We start from the raw sequence: 18,978 nt of genomic DNA on the forward strand, positions 1-18,978 counted from the left end.
TTGGGACAAAGGAAAAAAAAAAAAAAAAAAAAAAAACATTGTTAAAGAGATAGTTCACCCAAAAATGAAATCTGTTCATTATTTACTTGTGTTGTTGTTTCAAACCTGTACAGATATTCTGTATAGAAATGAGACATTTGTGGAACACAAAAGAAGATGTTTAGAAAAACAAGTCAGTGAGATTTAATCCCTTTTTGTGCTCAATAGAAGAAAGAGGTTCAGAATGAAATACAGCAAGAGTAAATAAATTGTGATTTTTACTTTTTGGTGAACTATCCCTTTAAGCTGTATACTGTATTAGTCTCTCTTTCCCCTGCCACTCCTATTCCCAGGGTCACACACAGGAAATGACCTCACAGGTGTGACAGAAAACAGGAAGAGAGTGCTGTGTTAATGTGTGTTTATTCCCTCTCCATCCAGGAAGCAAGAACTGGAAGATGGATTTAAATATTTCGAAAGTGGAAATTGTAACGCATTCGCCCCCACCACCTCCCTCAACCTAGATGTCAAGTTTCGGATATCTGGTGTCACATAAAACACTCAGGGTTCAGGTTGCGGGCACATAAATTTGGTTCAGACATTTATGGGAAATTTTCAGGAAATAAGAATTATTCAGACAGGAAGTGAACCTTTTCTTTCCCGTCCACCATCTCAGTCAACGTTTCAACACTCTCGATAGGATTGACAGCGTGTTCAGGATCCAAACCTATCCAGTTTTGACAGATGGGAATCTTGTCTCGTTGACCCCTTCGACCCCTGTGAAAATGAAAACACAACTATGAATACCATAGGAGTAGGACAGACATGGACAAAACGTCTGTGGACAAAACATCAGTCTCATTGCATTTATAAACTATAAGAATATTATTCCCTAAATTGTTTGTGGGACAGAGAAAGAGGGAGAGGAGAGCGGGAATATCAGATGCAGGATGCGCACATTGACAGTTCCCACACCAGGAAGAGCTTTAAGATGCATCTGCCTTCCTGTGTGTGATGAGAGCTAAGCAAGGAATGAGTGGCCAAATGAAGGCCACACATGAGCATGAGCCTTTGATTCATTTAAAAGAATTAACACAATGGGTATGTTGCAAAACCTAGTAAGCTGTCTACTTAGAAAGCATTTTAAGGCATAATACAGCCCATCCTGACACAAGGCTTGGTTGAAAATGGTATTGAATCAAATCACATTCCAGGGGGCCCCCAATCTGACATGGGCTCTTTGAATCACCCCAACCTTCCCTCCCTCTTCAGCTGTACACACGATATAAGGTAGCATTTTATCTGTCCTATACAAACAAGGCAATCCTACAACACGCTGCAGTAAGCTCAGTTGAAAAAAAAAAAGAAGAATCTTTCAAATTGGCAAGAGATGTCATAAATATAATAATGTACAGTAGATATAGTAGATAGAAGAAAAATGTATATAAAGAGTTTAATCTAATTAAAAATGATTAGTTTCACCCAATTTGTGTGTGCTCCTTTGAAAAGAAGGCAATTCCAGAATGCACGGCACTGAACTTAGTCAAACATATTGGAATTTAATAAAATAAATGTATGGCCTGTTTACAATATTACAACAACAAAAAACACCTTTTGACTTGTCTTCCTATCTTGGATAAGTTTTTTTTACTAAGCTTGTTGCAGTGCATTCTGGGATTGTCTTCTCTCACAGTGCTGTCTTAAAAATGTATCTTAAAAAACAGCATATTTATAATATCTCCTGACCTCTTCACAATCCTCTATGATTTTATTCATTCAGCTTGTAGCAATGCATTATGGGATTGTATTTTTGGTAACACTTTAGTATAAGTCCAATTCTCACTATGAATGAGTTGCTTATTAGCATGCTTATTATTAAGATATTGGCTGTTTATTAGTACTTATAAAGCACATATTCTGCATGATCATATTCTACATCCCAATACCTAAACTTAATTATTACCTTACTAACTATTAATAACCAGCAAATTAGGAGTTTGAGGCAAAAGTCAGTTAATGGTTTGTTAATAGTGAGAATTTGATCTTAAAATAAAGTGTGACCGTATTTTTCATTAAAGATACGTACATTGCTAACTATATTATTGATGAAATATATATTATTATGTTCATGCCAACAGATGATACATTTCTGTTCATTTTAAGTGCGCACTGTAGTTTTATCATCTTCTGCCTTAAATGTTCAAGCTCTTAAAAGAGTAGATTCAGACTGGCTGTCAATGTTTGAAAATCATTCTGCAAGTGATTCCGGTGATATCGTTCCTCCACTGTTGTGTAATCAGATTACTTTTTTCAAGTAACTATTAAAGTGACGCATTACTTTTTAACTTACAAGAGAATATCTGAGTTACTTTTTCAAATAAGTAACACAAGTTACTTTTTTTTCAAATTTATTGATTGACAGCTCTCCTGTCCCCATGTTGAGAGAAATCAGAAGATGTTACTGTAGTGCTAAAATAAATATGAATTAATTCATCTCACTCACAAAAAAAACATATTCAGATACAGATAATACAGATTCAGTATTCCTCAAAATGAATAAAATAATGCAACTCAGACTATGATGCAAACCAGCAATAATTAAATGTTAAACAACACAAATATCCTTTATGTATTTAATCCCACTCTATTAACCAATGTCTTTGCTTCTGACCTTCTATGATCCAGTTCAACCGTACTAATAAGCAAAAATTACTCTAGACGAACATTTGTGTGTCTTTTTTTATTGCTGAAGTGTGTTGAAATGTGTGTTCTGCATTCTACTGTACGGACGTAACTTTACTTTCCCTTCAGCCTGAGGCTGATTCATTTCACTTTTGGTGTGAAAAGGCTTTTATATTTGCCAAAAATATAACTTTTTTATTTTAAAAACAAACAAGCAACCCCTGTCCAATTTTTAAAAAGTAACTTAACGCATTACTTTCCATAAAACGTAACTAAGTAACGTAATTAGTAACTTTTTTATGGAGTAACACAATATTGTAATGCATTACTTTTAAAAGTAATTTTCCCCAACACTGTTCCTCTGTGTCATTAAGGTTATAGTTGTGGTGTGGACTGCTGTTCTCATAGAATTAGAATGGTTATTTAAACATAAATTCCTGAACCTACCCTTTAGCACCAAGCATGATAACTTTCCACTCACGCAAAGTCAGCACGAGTCATGAAGCACTGATTTTAAAAAACTGCCTTCGGCATATATTGCATAGCCAACTTGTATTAAAACCCCAGCATGGCAGCGGTGAATTACCCATATAATGCATGTAACTGTCTAGGTAGGTGGCTCACTTGTTGGAACAGTGCTAATATCTACACCCTTAGAGTGTAACTCACAGCCTGATATCGCGAAATAATAACTGCTGATAAATATATAATGCACTCTGAGTGCTGGTCTGAGTGTGATCAAGGACTCTAGGCCTCAGCTGTGAGATGGGAATTGCGGTTCGCCTCCAGCTCTCTCTGGACCTGTCTGAATGATTCAGCTGCTGCCCGTAGCGCAATCCCTCCGACCCAGACTCTAGAAGCGACTCAAACCACAGAGAAGATCCAAGGCGTCCTCTTTCAGGGCCAGAGGATGCTTAAATGCCTCTGTCTCTGTGCTTCCTGTTGTTTAGACCACAGGCCTCTGTCCTTCACACTGTGCTCTCTGCAAGCCAAATACTATAAATATCCCTAACGCCCTCCTAACCTCCCCACCTTCCCCAGCTGCCTTATCTCCAGTCAACAAGGAAGAAAAGCTGCCACCGCGCCGCCCGCTCAGCCTTTACTGCAGAAAAAATAAACAAGGCTTCTGAAAACACGGGAAAGAGCGTCTCCGACCAGTAAGAGACTGTGGGCACATCGCCAAAAGGGACAAAAACTATCCACTCTGAACTCAACGTGAACCGCAAGCGCTGGCGTTCAACATTCGATAGTGATTTCGACAGCTTCGCCAGATCAACTTATACTCCCATTGATCCAGTGTTGACACTGGGAGCGCAATCCCTTCAGAGTGGCAACATCCTGAGACCTGAGATGTTTGGAGCACCTCTTAACCTCTCAACAGTCACTTTGGATGAAAGCACCTGCTAAAAGTATAAATACAAATGTACATTCTCAGCCCTATGACATGAATTCTTGACAGGCAGAGATTTTTAGCATGATTCAGAAAACGTGTCAGATGTGGCGTGTCGATCCAGTGGTTTCTTACAGGGTTCTGCTTGTGCTGTTGAGACCGCAGGGGCTCCACGGCCTCCACTGCCAGGTGATGGTGGCTGGAGGGGTCCCGGTGGCGGTGCAGGTGAGCATCTGTCGACTGCTCCTCTTGTAGGGGTTAGTAGGTGTTGCTGCCTCCTTCTCATGGATCTGAGGAGGAACTAACCATGCAAATCAAGAAATGTAAGACAAATATCACTATAAGACTTTAGAATGAGTTTCCATTTGTCAACATTAGTGAATTAAATTATTTAACATGAACCAGCAATAAAAACTTACTAATTAAGCAGTTATTAATCATAGTTCACATTAATTTCAACATTTACTATATGCTTTTAATTTACTAATACATTATTAAAATCTGTAATTGTTACTATTATGTAATGTACCTGAGCTAACATGAACTACTAACTATCAGAACTAAACAGTTCTTTTAAATTGCTATATTAATTTGCATTATCACCATTTTTACTGTATTTTGTATCAACGAGACTTTCTTTCTAAAACCTGTGGAATCATGTTAATGATTCCAAACCTTTGACCGGTAGTGTATCTATAAAGCGACCACAGCCATGATGTCTTAAAATTTTAGTCCATGCTTTTTAGCTTTCACCTACCATCCTTATGCTAGTGCAGGAAAAGAAAAATGCATATCCAAGAAGGTTTTTCATGCGTTATTTTTCATCTTCATTCACTTGATGAATCATCATTATACTACACCTATAATCTTTCAGTTTGCAGCTTAGATTTTTAACCACCAAGGTACAGCAACCCTGATTTCTATTTGATAATGGATCAACCTAATACAAAACTGCAGATATTTCATATAAGCATCATTGAAAGAGTTACCATTGACTATGAGAGCAAAGTTTAGTCTTTTCTCCAGAGCTGCACGTGTGTTTTTCAGGACCAGAGTGTATTCTCCAGCATCCTGCTTACACACCTCCCTGATCTCCAAAGCATGCTGCTGGACCCTAAACCGGCTGAACTCTGGCCGTCTGGTGACCAGTTTGCCATTCTTATACCTGCACACATATAGATGATTTACAACATTATAGTGTTTGGATAAGTATATGCACATTCATGACTATTTTTAAAGATGAAACGTGTCCATGACATTTTGTTTCCATAATGTGACGTTCATCAATAAGAAAAATATAGGATGGCACTTGATTTTATCCTTTAAGGATTTATTGGATGGTAAAACGTCTTTATTTGAGGGCCTGGTGGTCAGCCAAAGCTGTTTCAGAAGTGGAGCAAGGTGATGTAATTTGATGACCGATTACATGATATAAAAAATACATTCAGATTATATGGCAAACACAGGGTTCACAAGTTGCTCATGTATGTTGGACATGTAGCTTGACTTTTTTACCATTGTGTTTCTGGTAAGGGGTACGCTGACACTTTCACAGGCAGCCAGACAGATTTTTGTCCTTCTTTTGCCTCTATAACTGATCCATTCCTGAAGTCCAATCTGATGAAAGGTTTCTCTGTGGAATTATGGAAGAAGAGCTGTTCCATTAGCAGTAATTTACGGTTTGTGTTTAAATTTATAATTCAGTCATGAAACTCTAGATGGTGCATTCTGACGGGGTGTTAACATAACTGATGATATTCAGAGTTAAACGACTTGGCACAAGCTGATTGGTTCATGCTGCATATGCAGCCAATGAGCTTACTGCCTTGCATTTATATGGCTGGCTAGCATTCACTTGAGATTCCTGCAGCGTGCTTTCAGAGTTCTCTGAAACCCTCCACCTTCCCCAGCTCCACCTGTATAGATCTGCTACGGGGTTATTTTATATGCTATTTGTGCAGCAGCAGTATGTCTTAAATACTCATGCCACCGTATCACCGTATGCATTGGCAGTAGCAAGTTCCCGTACTTGCTTGCAGCAGCAGCAATAATCTACAACTACAGCAATAACCAACAGCAGCAACAATTCAGCAGCAGCAGCAGCGTAGTAGATCTATTTCGCCAAGACCAAATACATTAACATTGTCATATCCATCACCATGCTAAAATGTTCAGAGAGTTGTCTTGATTGAACTATATATTATAATATTTCAATTTATAGTAGTACAGGAGTAGTTATTTTGTTACCTACCGTGAACTAAGACTACAGTAGTAAGCTCTCGTTTCACCTCCACACTACTGGCAGAGCAGGTGTAGTAACCGCTATCATCCACGTGAACGTTTCGGATTGTGAGGGTACTAGAGGCTTCCGTGGCTTTGTCCAGGGTGTTACGCACAAATTGAAAACTCGCCAGCCTGTTCTCCTGTCCGCACAATGCCAAAAAATATCTGATTAGTGGTCTGCCTTTTGTGTACTTATTGTGTACACCTGGTATTTGAAACGCCACCAATTAAAATACCACATAACTAGCCTTTCCCTCATTTTGAAAGGTCACTAGAACGACTATACCACAGTCACAGATCATTGTGAGTTATACTGGCACAGTGAGGTCTACGCAAAATATAAGAAATATATTATAAATATATGTAATATAAGATATGAATATATAAAATACAAGAAATTGGAGCCCATTTTTTCTAACATTTAAAGTTTTTTGCATTGTGCCAATATTTGTGCCGACTTAACATTTTATTTTTAATGCATTATATAGACAATTCTAAAGAAGTACTTATACACAATACAAAAAAATAAACAAACAAACAAATACATACATACATAAATAAAAAAAGATTAAAAAAATAATAAAAAAATAAAACCAGAAATAAAAATAGGCTTTATTTTCTTTATGCAAAATATACTTTTTTAGGCAAAATGTGACCTGAACATGAATTGCATGACTCCAGTACACAAGAGATGCAGGAAACTAACTAAGGCTGATGCAGAAATGAAATCCTGGACTACTGAGACTGAGAGTGAAAATAATAACTGGATAGATGAGCAGATAAACACATGAGTGTGGGAGAATAATGAATATGAAAGTTTGCTTATATTAGCAGATAGAACGCAGATAGAATTACTATAGAACGCAATCACAGCAAAGCCGATGCATTTTTGATCACAGCCCAATACCATCACAAATTAATTAGATAAAGGTCATTTATTCTGAATTGGACAGGTCATGTTCTTTCTCGTAGTTCAATCAGAAAAAGTTGATTATACTGATAACTGTAATATGCAGTGTGGCCTGGTAATCACCTTCTGGCCTGGGTAGTCCCATTGGAATTCCACACCAGTTTTGAACTCGACCAGCGCTATGCAGTTGAGCTCCAGACCCTCCCCCTGCATGAGCTCCACGGGCGAGTCCTCAGGAAACAGCTTGAGCTTGTAAAACTTCAGTCCTGTTGGGTGTTGCAAACATGGACTTGTCAGCACTTTTCAAGTTCTTGGATCCATGGATGTAGTATGTGTAGCATTGCAGTCTCTACAATGATACTAGTGTGTTGTGGGTGGTCGCCAGGGCGCTGCTATGTGGTTGCTAGATGCACTGGCCGGTTTTTAATGTACCGATATACAGTACCGCTTAAGTGAGATTTTTGGGTTAGACTATATTTTATTGTATCCTTGTTGAAGTGTAATTACACAAATAAATACTGAGTAATATTAATTAACAGCATGTACTTATAGGGTTAGGGTTATGCATTGTGCATTGTACTTTACTGTTATTACTGTAGTAACCAGAACACTGTGAAATAAAGTGTAGCTGATGTTTTTTGTGGCAGTTTTATAATCTTCTATGTGAAAATGCCAGTCTTACTATTTAAAATAATAATTTGACCCACATTATTTGAGGTAAGAACCACAAACAATGCGGAACGAGTTATGTATTGCGTTTACTAGTGTCTTCCTTAGTAAACACCACTACTAATCACACTTTCTCAGCAAATGTTAAAATATTGTAAAATTACAGGATCTGGCATTGAATGACGTGTTTCAATGAAAGGTCTTCTTTACTGTGGCCCTTTCTGTGTGTGTGTGTGTGTGTGTGTGTGTGTGTGTGTGTGTGTGTGTGTGTGTGTGTGTGTGTGTGTGTGTGTGTGTGTGTGATCAGTGTAAGTAGCAATAACTTCATTAATCTAAATAAACCCAACTATGACTTTGTGAGTTGTTGGTAATTTGTAAGTTTAAACAGGCCCAAATAAAGCAAGTGAAGCAAACAAAGCCATTGGGTGAATTTTATTAGATATGCTAATGCAATATTTATTCAGGAGGTCAGCTGGTATGGACGGTAACGCTCTGCTGGCTCTACAGCACCACGTAAGTGAAGCAAAGTTTTCATTTTCCCCTCTTGAGTAAAAAGGCTATTGATCTTGGCGAATGTTTTGTATGACCCTCACTTTAGATTAAAAAAGAAGGATGATGACCTCATTTAGCAGTGCAATGATAAAGTATTTCTGAGAGGTCCCTCAACAGGATGGGAGAAGATCACCGCCAACTCCAGAACCAGCATATGGAAAGAAAATCTACTATCTGGACAAATCTTGCTTTCAGTATGATATGAAATGTAAAGTCTACATCATAGATAATTTTACTCATTAAATCATCAAATTATACTTCAATCAATTTAGCGACTAACACAATAACCTACATGACATTTAACCAAGGAAAACATGTTTCTAGATCAACAAACTTTGTTGGTTCTGAAACAACATTCCTATTAACCAATCAGCCGTAAACCTACTGCAATGGGCAGGGCTGGTTGAGAAAGCTGTTCCCACCCCTAACCACAACCTTTAAATCAAAAGATGGAAACTGGAATGTGATTGTTGACACTGATTGTTTGATAGATGGATGTTTGTTGTTCATGTCGTTCTGCACATAAGTGTCTGCCAAATGGTTTAAATCTAAAATATAAATGATCCCTCTTGGCAATATCACCCATTTTTTTCAATGTATTTTGCAAAACAGAGAATTCAACTTATTCAATAACATCTTGATATTTTATTTGCTATTATAGCCATAACCATTAATAATGTTAACTATTAAATCACTGTGTTAAAAAGCCAAGATTTTAGAAAGAATGCATTAACGCCTAAAACAGTACAGTATGTGTCTACCGGGTAGCATTAACCAATAGCCTGCACAGTCCTCAGGCAAGTTATTGCTTTTTGAAGAAAGATTCTCAAGAACAGGAATGTGTGTCAAAAAAATCTAAAGATTTCATGCTAACGTAATGCTAGACAGTTATGATATGAAGGGCAGCTATTCAAATGAATACTTACCTATGGCCTGCAGAATATATATAGATGATCTGTGCTCGTTGTTGTGGACTAAGGTGGAGCAGAAGAAGCCGAAGAGGATGGAACTGTTCTCAAAGATGTGTCTGGGAACCGACCAGCCCCTTTTATTATTCCAGGTGATCTCATTGCCTTCTAGAAGCAATGGAGCATGCTCTAACTGTATGAACAACAATACATTCAATTCACACATCATTTGAAAGTTTGAAGTTCTTTAGGGTCTTCATGAAATGTCTGTAACATACTTTGGTTAAAATTCCTCAATTGTCGTGCAACGTCTCTTTAAATGATAATGAGTTACTGCTCATCCCACCCATCTCTTGCTGCCTGGGACTCCGCATATGGCCTGGAGGTGGTGTTATTCAAATTGCTAGCTATCTACCTAATACCAGCTGCAAATTGAAACAGGACACTGTATATGGCACAGTTTCAGACTCAGACAGCGCATAACAAACTGGCTACATGTTTTCTTTTCAGATTTTATGAGCTGGCAGACATGCTAGAAACCTAGCTAAACTAAAAAAAAAAAAAATTGAAAATTTTATCCGATGTCCCCTTTAAATTGAAAATTCTGTTGTCTTTCCACCCCAAGGCCACTCAAAACTCCCTATTGAACGAAATGTTAAAGCTGCTTTTTTCCATGCAATAAAATTCATGGTTATGATGGCTATCATGGTTATCTACGGAAGCCCGTTTCCGCCACTGAATTAAAAATAAATTTAAAAAAAGGTAATGGCGACTTTTTATCTCACAATTCTGACTTTTTTTCACAGAATTGCGTGATATAAACTCACAATTGCGAGCTATAAAGTCAGAATTGCGAGATATAAACTCGCAATTGCGAGCTATAAAGTCAGAATTGTGAGATATAAACTTGCAATTGTGAGTTAAAGTTCAATTTTGAGGGGGGAAAAAAGACTGATATGTTCTCAGAATTTATATCTCACAATTCTGTGAAAAAAGTCAGAATTGTGAGTTTATATCTAGCAGTTCTGACTTTATTTCTAAGAAATGCGACTTTATGTCTCGCAATTATGACTTTTTAACTCGCAATTGCGAGTTTATATCACGCAGTTCTGAAAAAAAAGTCAGAATTGTGAGATAAAAAGTCACAATTATCTCTTTTATTTTTTATTCAGTGGCGGAAACGGGCTTCCATAGTTATCAAATTATGCTGCAATTAGATTTTTTTTTTTTAAATCATAGGTGCTTGACACCCTTTTATATACAGTGGGTATAGAAAATAATCACATCCTTTAAAATAATCACATTTTGTTGTATTGCAGCCTAAAATGAAGACGGACACAATATTTGTTTTATCCAGCTGTATTTACTCAGCGCAACTTATAACATCCAAGTGAAAGATATAACACCAACATGTCAGAAAAAAATAATAAAATAATAAAAAATAACAGAATCACTGAGTTGGAAAAAGGATAACCCCCTCCTAAAAATAACTTGTAAACTTTATCAGGTGTAGCTAATCACCTTCTCAATGGCACACAAAGCCATTTGACTTTCAACTGTGATCAGCTTGGTCATTTTGATTAGCTCAGCATGAAAAGAGCTTTCCTGGAGCATTTCAGTCCTTGGTAGTGCAACTGAAGCAAACAATAAGGGTGCCAAGGCTATAGGCTTTATCAATGCCTAGAAGCACAGTGAAGTATATTATTAATAAGTGGAAGGTATTTAGTAAAACACAGACCCTCCCTAGATCAGAACGTCGCTCCAAAATGGATGAAAGAGCCGGAGGAAACTGATCAGAGAGGCAACCAAAAGGCCTACAGCAACTCTGAAGTAGCTGCAGGAATTTATGACCAAGAGTGGTCATTGTGTGCATGTGACAACAATATCACAAATTCTCCACAAATGTGGCTTGTATGGGAGGGTTGCAAGAAAAAAGTCACTCTTCAAGAAAGGCCACATGCAGTCACGACGGCAGATGAGACAAAAATTTAATTATAAGATAGAAGGAAAATGGATGGGGCAAAATACCATCAAATTCTTGAGGAAAATCTGCTGCCCTCTGTCAGAAAGTTGTCAATGGCAAAAAGGTTTACCTTCCAACATGACAATGACCCAAAGCAAACAGCAAAACTGACGCAGTTTAACTGAACTTGAGCAGTTCTGCAAAGAAAAGTGGGCAAATATTGCAAAGTGTAGATGTGCAATGTCAGTAGAGACATATCCCAACAGACTAAAGGCTGTAATTAAAGGTGGTTCAACAAAATACTAACACAAGGGGGTGATCCTTTTTCCAACCCAATGATTCTGTTTTTTGCATTTTTTCTGACATGTTGGTGTTATATCTTTCACTTGGATGTTATAAGTTGCACTGAGTAAATACAGTTGGATAAGTCTTGATTTCAGGCTGCAAAGCAACAAAATGTGATTATTTTAAAGGGGGGGGGTGATTCTTTTCTATACACACTGTTTGAGACCAGACGGTAACAGTCTATATACATTTTTTCATATTTAACTACTTGTCCTTAGGGATGAACGCGGAGGATTACACACAAATCTGTCTGGGTTTGGAGAAAAATAACTTGTGAAAATGCATTCCTTTACTCCATTACATAACTCAATGAAATGTGCAAACATTGTATTTTTCTAGATCCCACTGCAAGGAAACTTTAAACTAATTTTCACAACATAAATGGCTTCATAGTCTGAAAAAAAACTGAAAACAATTCTGAAGTTTCTCTAAATTATTATTATTATTATTCTGGAATACTGAAATATTATACAACATTTTTTGGGGGGCATTAGGCCAACACTTTTTAGCCACTCAGAAAACAAACAAGTCAGGTGTGCTGTCTATCATAAATTTTTTCATATCTGGAATTGCTGACATTGGACTGGCTGATATGGAGAGAGGGTGTATGGTTAATGCTAACAAACTGGTGGAAGTTAGTACAAGGCTGAAATCAGTTACAGCAGTTCATTTCAACAAAATATAAATGGACCCAGAGCTTTCTGCCCCATTTCAACACTACAGACTTTGCCCAGTGAACTATGATTACCTGGAGAATAACCAAGTTGCTAAAATTCTGGGGGAAAAAATCAATGTTTATTTAAATTACTGTTTTCATTTCCTTTAGCTTGAGAAGCTTTGTCACTTGAGTCAGCTAAGGGCTAAAGTTACACTTATGCTGCATATACAGTAACACGAATTATCCTGGGTTTGATCTCTAAAATAATACAAAAACAAATAAGTCCCCTAATTTATTTGGCAGAAACAGAGAGATCAGGTGAGCTGCTGTTGGAAGTGTGTTGGAGGACTTACCAAAAAGAGAGTGACCTTCAGGTCAGGATCTGAAACCAGGCATGGCACTTCAATGTGTGTTTGAGAATCCGTTATGAAGAGTGCCTCCATGCCATTCTCATTTCTCTTGATGAATGGATGTTGAGGGTCTGTATGTTTGAAGAAAACCGACATTAGTTCAGTTGTCTATATTTTTCTTAAGTAAAACCTGTCCCTTTGTTACCTTAAACCAAGCCCAACAACATTACAGGAAGTACAACTTATTGCTAATAGGTCCCTTCGGATGATACCACAAATTTTAAAAGCAGAAATGTGAAGCTTCTGTTTTTTAATACATTTACATGAATCATTTAGGAAAAATGTTTGATATTTGAGTTGGTGGATCAGCCTCTGGTTATGTGTTACCGACATAATTTCAGTGGCCAATGGTGGTCTACATTCTAACACATGTCATACATACACAAGCATGCAAATACAAGGAATAAGTCTCTGTTCAGGTGATAAACGTCCATACTCAAGAGGGAGACAGAGATTCCTTCAAATGTTTGTGCCATTAAACCATGTGTTTAGGTTGCACCACGTTATGAATTGCGGTCTGACACCAGCTGCGCTCGTGAAGCTAGAGGCGTTTGCATTCACAGACTTGCATAGAGGAGATGGTAATACTCCAAATGATCCCAAATCATGGCCATACTGTCAAAATATTGTGCATATATTAAACATTTGTTCGTGGCACTTTACACTTGCCTCCTAGACTTCCACTGTACATGTATGACTGTACACACATTTTTCAAAATGATTTTCTGTGCCAATCAACAGCCTGTCACAGACATTGTTGATAAAGCTTAAGTATTTAACCCATAATACTTCTTTAAAGCCAAGACTTAACATTCCACCTCAAGTTCTTTGCCTGAATATACACAGTTTTGACCAGATTTAGTCTGTGGATCATCTGAAATATCTAACAGTGCAGATTTTTATGACAAAACTCTATCAACAGTCTCCAGCACTGTTCCTTAAACCCCCTAATGGCAGCCTTTTGTCTTGGTCAGCATCTATTTGTGTAGGACGCTAAAACAAACCTCTCCAGCTTTCACTTCAGTGGGAGGTCACAGCGCTGTTTCTAAGCCCTTATTTGAACATCACCTGGTGATCCCTGCATCTCTAGAGCCGCCATTATTCTAAAGAGTGTGATTTTTCCCCACATGGCTTAAAGCAATCACTCCAAGCTCTCGGAGTCCAAACAAAAGGTTTGTATCTTGAGGTTTATGTTTCTCCCCCGCGGTGGTCTGCATACACAGACATAATAGGAAAAATATACAAATCCTCATAGTTACAGTGCGTCACCATAAATCATCTTCAGGAGGTGAATTGCTTTTAGCATTTTTTAAGAGACTGGGAGGCACTGGAGGGCATGACATGTAGCTATAATGCTGATAAATCCGAGAGGCAGCGGGAACTATAAGCATTTAACTGAAGCCATATGCAGCCAATTGCCATTCTGCTTTACACTCACTGCTAATTTATAGCTGTGATTTCAGCTGGCTCTGATCAACCCACTGGTAAGATCTGTGGAAACCGTTTTGGCATCTTGTCAGGAGAAATCACCCGGCATTTCACACGAGTGAGTGAGTCAGATGACTCTTTGATCAACTGGTCGAAAACCAATTGGTTACAAATACAGAGCTGGATTGTTTTACGAAGATATGAATCGTTAAAGAAAGACTTCAACCATACATTCTCTCATTATTTACCAACACACATCATTGCAAACTTGCAAGTTTTTGCTATTTTCTGTAGTAGAGAAAAATAAAAAAAATTTATTTAATTAAGCGCCTTTAAAAGAAGCTTCTCAAAATGCTTTATATTAAAAACAACTTTAACAATACAAGCATTAAGAAAAAAATTTACTAAAAGCAAACCTAAAGAATTAGTTTTAAGGTAAGATTTTAAAGTAACAAGTTAGAATGTCTGTCAAGCTCCAAAATGGCCTAAAAGTCCAAGTGCCAGATTTACTAAAACGCAAATTAGCATGACCGAGCAATTACATTGAAGCGCCGATGGGAGTGGAAAGTTCTGTGAGTGATCTACTGATAAAACGTGAAATAAAGAACACAGACACAGCCGAATCATTTACATAATGACCATCACAATCCACAAAGAGAAGCACAAACAAGCAGAGCCGATGATAATAAGGTGCGTGTCATCTACTAACAACACAGGCGCAAATTAGTTAAGACATGCTTTTTTTGGGCCGTAAATAATGGCACAAATTCCAGTAAAGTGACTAGCGCAAACCTTAGTAAATCATGTTGCATTAGTCATTTAAATCCTCTCCTCCCATAAATTTAGCGTCTGAAAGGGAAACTCCTACAAATGCATATGTCAAGTAAATTTACCTTTATTTGTATAGGGCTTTATACAATACAGATTGTTAAAGCAATTCTTCTGTAAAGCAGCTCTAAAAAGAGGACAATAGTAAACAGTAGTAAAAATTGAAAATATGCAATAAGGTCAGCTGGAAAAATGAATGTGTCCACGCCTTTTCAGTGCTTATTTTTCACTATGCGTCTTTAGTAAATCCTGACAGTAGTTTTTTAACGCCAAAGGGGGTTTTTATGCTGGCGCAAGCTGTTAGTAAATCTGGTCTTAAGTCTTCTGAAGCCATACACTAGTCTTGTGAGATGCACAGTCAAATATTTAAGTTCCTCTTCAATGATTATTATAGGAGAACCAATGCTGTCAGGCTCTGGGCCAGGTTTTGTATGTGCCTTTGCTCCCTATGTGCTCCGTCTTCCAGTTTCTCTGTCTCGTGTTTTGAATTCATTGTTCCCAGTTGTTTCCTATGTTGATTGTCTTATTAGTTCCAGGTGTCCCTTGTCTTCCCCTCATCAGTTCCTGTGTATTTAAAGTGTGTTCTAGTTCTTGTCCTTTGTCAGTCGTTAAACGTCATTCTGTCATCCTGATGTGTCGTGTCCTGTGATCCCCAGCCTTTGTTTAATAAACCATTTTGAGTGACTTTACTCCGTGTCTCCTCACTCCTTCGTTCCCGTGTTCCTCGTGTGTGTGCACCGTGACAAAATGACTGACCAAAACAGTAAGCAGCGCTCCTTCACCCTTGTTATGTTTTCGTTTTTTGAACAGTCTTTTGGTTTTCCTTTTCTCCCCTTTTTGTCTCCGCGGTATGAAGACTGCCGTTCTGTGAAGCGTGCCGGCCGCGCCGTTGTCAAGCGCCAGCCGGGGCTTTCTCGAGCCCGCTGGCCTCGCCAAAGACAAGCCCGCCAGACGCTCAGAACCACCCCATAGCTATGTCAAGCCCACCAGCCAGGGCTATCTCCAGCCCGCTGACCAGGCCGATGGCAGGCCTGTCAGCCGGGGCTATCTCCAGCCCACTGGCCACGCATATGGCAAGCCCACGGGATATTAATGTGGCAAGCCCGCCGGCGGTTCCTATGTCAAGCCTGCCAGCCGGGGCTATCTCCAGCCCGCTGACCAGGCCGATGGGAGGCCTGTCAGCCGGGGCTATCTCCAGCCCGCTGGCCACGCATATGGCAAGCCCACTGGACATTAATGTGGCAAGGCAGACTTCAACACTGCAGTTTGCTGACCACGCCTTTTCCCCCCGGTCCAGAAGAGGAGACTAGGGGTGAGGAAGAGGGGTGTCAGCTTCAACCCCAGAGCTCGCTCCCGTGTTGGCCCAGAACACGCCTTTTCCCCCCGATCCAGAAGAGGAGATTAGGGGTAAGGATAAGGGTGTCGGCTTGAGCACCAGAGCTCGCTCCAGTGTTGGCCCAGGCCCCAGAGTTCGCTCCAGTGTGGACCCAGACCACACCTGTTCTCCCCGATCCAGAAGAGGATGCTAGGGGTGAGGAGAAGGGTGTCGGCTGTGGCCCCAGAGTTCGTTCCAGTGTCAGTCTTGTTCCCGCATATAGCCCACGGAGGGCTCCTGATCCCGAGTTCAGCCCAGGAAGGGCTCCTGATCCCCAGTTCAGCCCAGGAAGGGCTCCTGATCCAGAGTATAGCCCACGGAGGGCTCCTGATCCAGAGAATAGCCCACGGAAGGCTCCTGATCCCGAGTTAAGCCCAGGAAGGGCTCCCGATCCCCAGTTCTGCCCAGGCAGGGCTCCCGATCCCCGGTTAAGCCCAGGGAGGGTTCCAGTCCCCGGTCCTGGTCCACAGAGGGCCTCGGAACCTGTAAACGTCCCCATGTATTTTTTTTGGGGGGGTAGTAGAGGCCGAGGCGGGGGCTAAGGCCGCGGCCTCGGAGGCTGCTCCGCCATGACCTCCTGAACTGCCTGCACCACCATGGCCTCCTGTGTTCCCTACCCTGCCATGGCCTCCTGTGTTCCCTTCTCCGCCATGTCCTCCTGTGGTCCCTCTTCCGCCTTGGCTCCACCATGGTGCCCTGCTCTGGAGGCCTCCCGTCTGGTAACCCTACTCCTAGAAGTCTCCAGAGCGCTCACCCCCCCCTCCCCAATAGATGTTTTGGTGGCATGAGGACACGCCTTCTGGGAGGGGGGAGTAATGTCAGGCTCTGGGCCAGGTTTTGTGTGTGCCTTTGCTCCCTATGTGCTCCGTCTTCTAGTTTCTCTGTCTCGTGTTTTGAACTCATTGCTCCCAGGTGTTTCCTATGTTGATTGTCTTATTAGTTCCAGGTGTCCCTTGTCTTCCCCTCATCAGTTCCTGTGTATTTAATGTGTGTTCTAGTTCTTGTCCTTTAACGTCATCCTGATGTGTCGAGTCCTGTGATCCCCAGCCTTTGTTTAACAAACCCTTTTGAAAGTGAAAGTGAATGTGAAAGTGAAGTGACATGTGGCCAAGTATGGTGACCCATACTCGGAATTAGTGCTCTGCATTTATCCCATCCAAAGTGCACGCACACACACGCACACACACACACACACACACACACACACAGACACACACACCCGGAGCAGTGGGCAGCCATTTTTTTCTGCGGCGCCCGGGGAGCAGTCTGGGGTTCGGTGCCTTGCTCAAGTATTGAAGGTGGAAGAGATTGCTGTACATTCACTCACCCCACCTACAATCCCTGCCTGTACAAGATTCGAACCCACAACCTTTGGGTTATGAGTCCGACTCTCTAACCATTAGGCCACAACTTCCCCTTTTTTGGAGTGACTTCACTCCGTGTCTCCTCGCTCCTTCGTTCCCGTGTTCCTCGTGTGTGTGCACCGTGACAAATGCTAGTTTGGCATTGATGCCCAACTAATCCAAAACAAAGCAATCACCACGCTCTTCAAGATAGTCCAGGTGTGTCGGCAGACTATTTTGGCATGTGAACACAGGATAAATGTGAACTTCGCTGGATTGTAGGGACTACTTCTATGTCCTGTTTTTGTTCTTTTGATCACCATAACCTGCCATTGTGGCTGAATGATTCTTTTCAGGCTTCAGTGTTGTCCACTTAAGTATTTAGATTAAAAATATGGGCAGTTTCATAAAGTTTGTAGGCCTGGTTTCAAAAACCCTTTCCCAGATAAATGTACAAGTGACATGACTGAGTGTTGAATAAAAGATTTTTGCTGAAAAGGTCAATTTATTTATGAATCCAGGCTTGACATCCTAATGCAATATTAACAAGTACATGAAACTGTAGCTAAACTTGTATCCACATTACTGAGGTAATACAGTGCTCAAGCTATCAAACTCAAAATAAATATTCTTCCTTATATGATAAGGTGGACAGTGGCAGGGTAACAGTGAATGTACTTTCTCCGTAGTGGTGATATTAGCAGATTTGGCATTGTGTAAATTTCTTTATTGCATTCTTATCTTTAGTTTATTCTGTATAAAAACTCTTTCCTAATCCCAGGCTGTTTTAGGGTAAACCAAACATGTTCTAACTTCTAAGCGTGTTCATGTATAATCTTCTCTGATCTTCTGAAGAGGGCTGATGTTTTGAATTAGATGTGTATGATGTCTTTGTCTGTCACCCAAAGAAAACAGAAACTTTAGACAAAGATAGCCTGGCCAAGCATTCTTTGAAGGGAGTCAAATAAAAATGGGATTTGTGATTTGGTTTGCCTCAGGAAAATGCCACAAAAGGGAACAGACACTGATATTTAACTAAATTGAGGTTAATTTACACAATAAGCTAAAGAACAGGGAGGAACCACAGTGCATTTGTCTTTAACATTAACATTAACATTAACTTTAACATTAACTGCAGGCTCATTCTAACAACAACATTTAAGCACCATTTGAGTCTTCATAACTTCCTACTGGTATTACTTATTTAACTTACATTATTTTAAAGATTGAGCTATATATATATATATATATATAT

At 39.7% G+C, this 18,978-nt stretch overlaps 1 protein-coding gene across 1 annotated transcript in view; it reads right to left on the minus strand.

Moving 5' to 3' along the window:
• The window catches only part of flt4 (fms related receptor tyrosine kinase 4), a gene marked incomplete at its 5' end in the record, with an annotated part of 50,226 nt that overhangs the window by 27,977 nt on the left and 3,271 nt on the right, over positions 1–18,978 (minus strand). Inside the window, 8 exons of the mRNA XM_016241644.1 lie at positions 630–756; positions 4,187–4,352; positions 5,041–5,216; positions 5,567–5,684; positions 6,303–6,474; positions 7,368–7,510; positions 9,392–9,566; positions 12,693–12,820. Coding sequence (XP_016097130.1) covers positions 630–756; positions 4,187–4,352; positions 5,041–5,216; positions 5,567–5,684; positions 6,303–6,474; positions 7,368–7,510; positions 9,392–9,566; positions 12,693–12,820 — 1,205 coding nt within the window. The remainder of the gene's footprint in view (positions 1–629; positions 757–4,186; positions 4,353–5,040; positions 5,217–5,566; positions 5,685–6,302; positions 6,475–7,367; positions 7,511–9,391; positions 9,567–12,692; positions 12,821–18,978) is intronic.

The sequence above is a fragment of the Sinocyclocheilus grahami genome, unplaced genomic scaffold, assembly GCF_001515645.1.
Source record: "Sinocyclocheilus grahami isolate Dianchi unplaced genomic scaffold, SAMN03320097.WGS_v1.1 scaffold630.1, whole genome shotgun sequence".
NCBI classification, from domain to species: domain Eukaryota; kingdom Metazoa; phylum Chordata; class Actinopteri; order Cypriniformes; family Cyprinidae; genus Sinocyclocheilus; species Sinocyclocheilus grahami.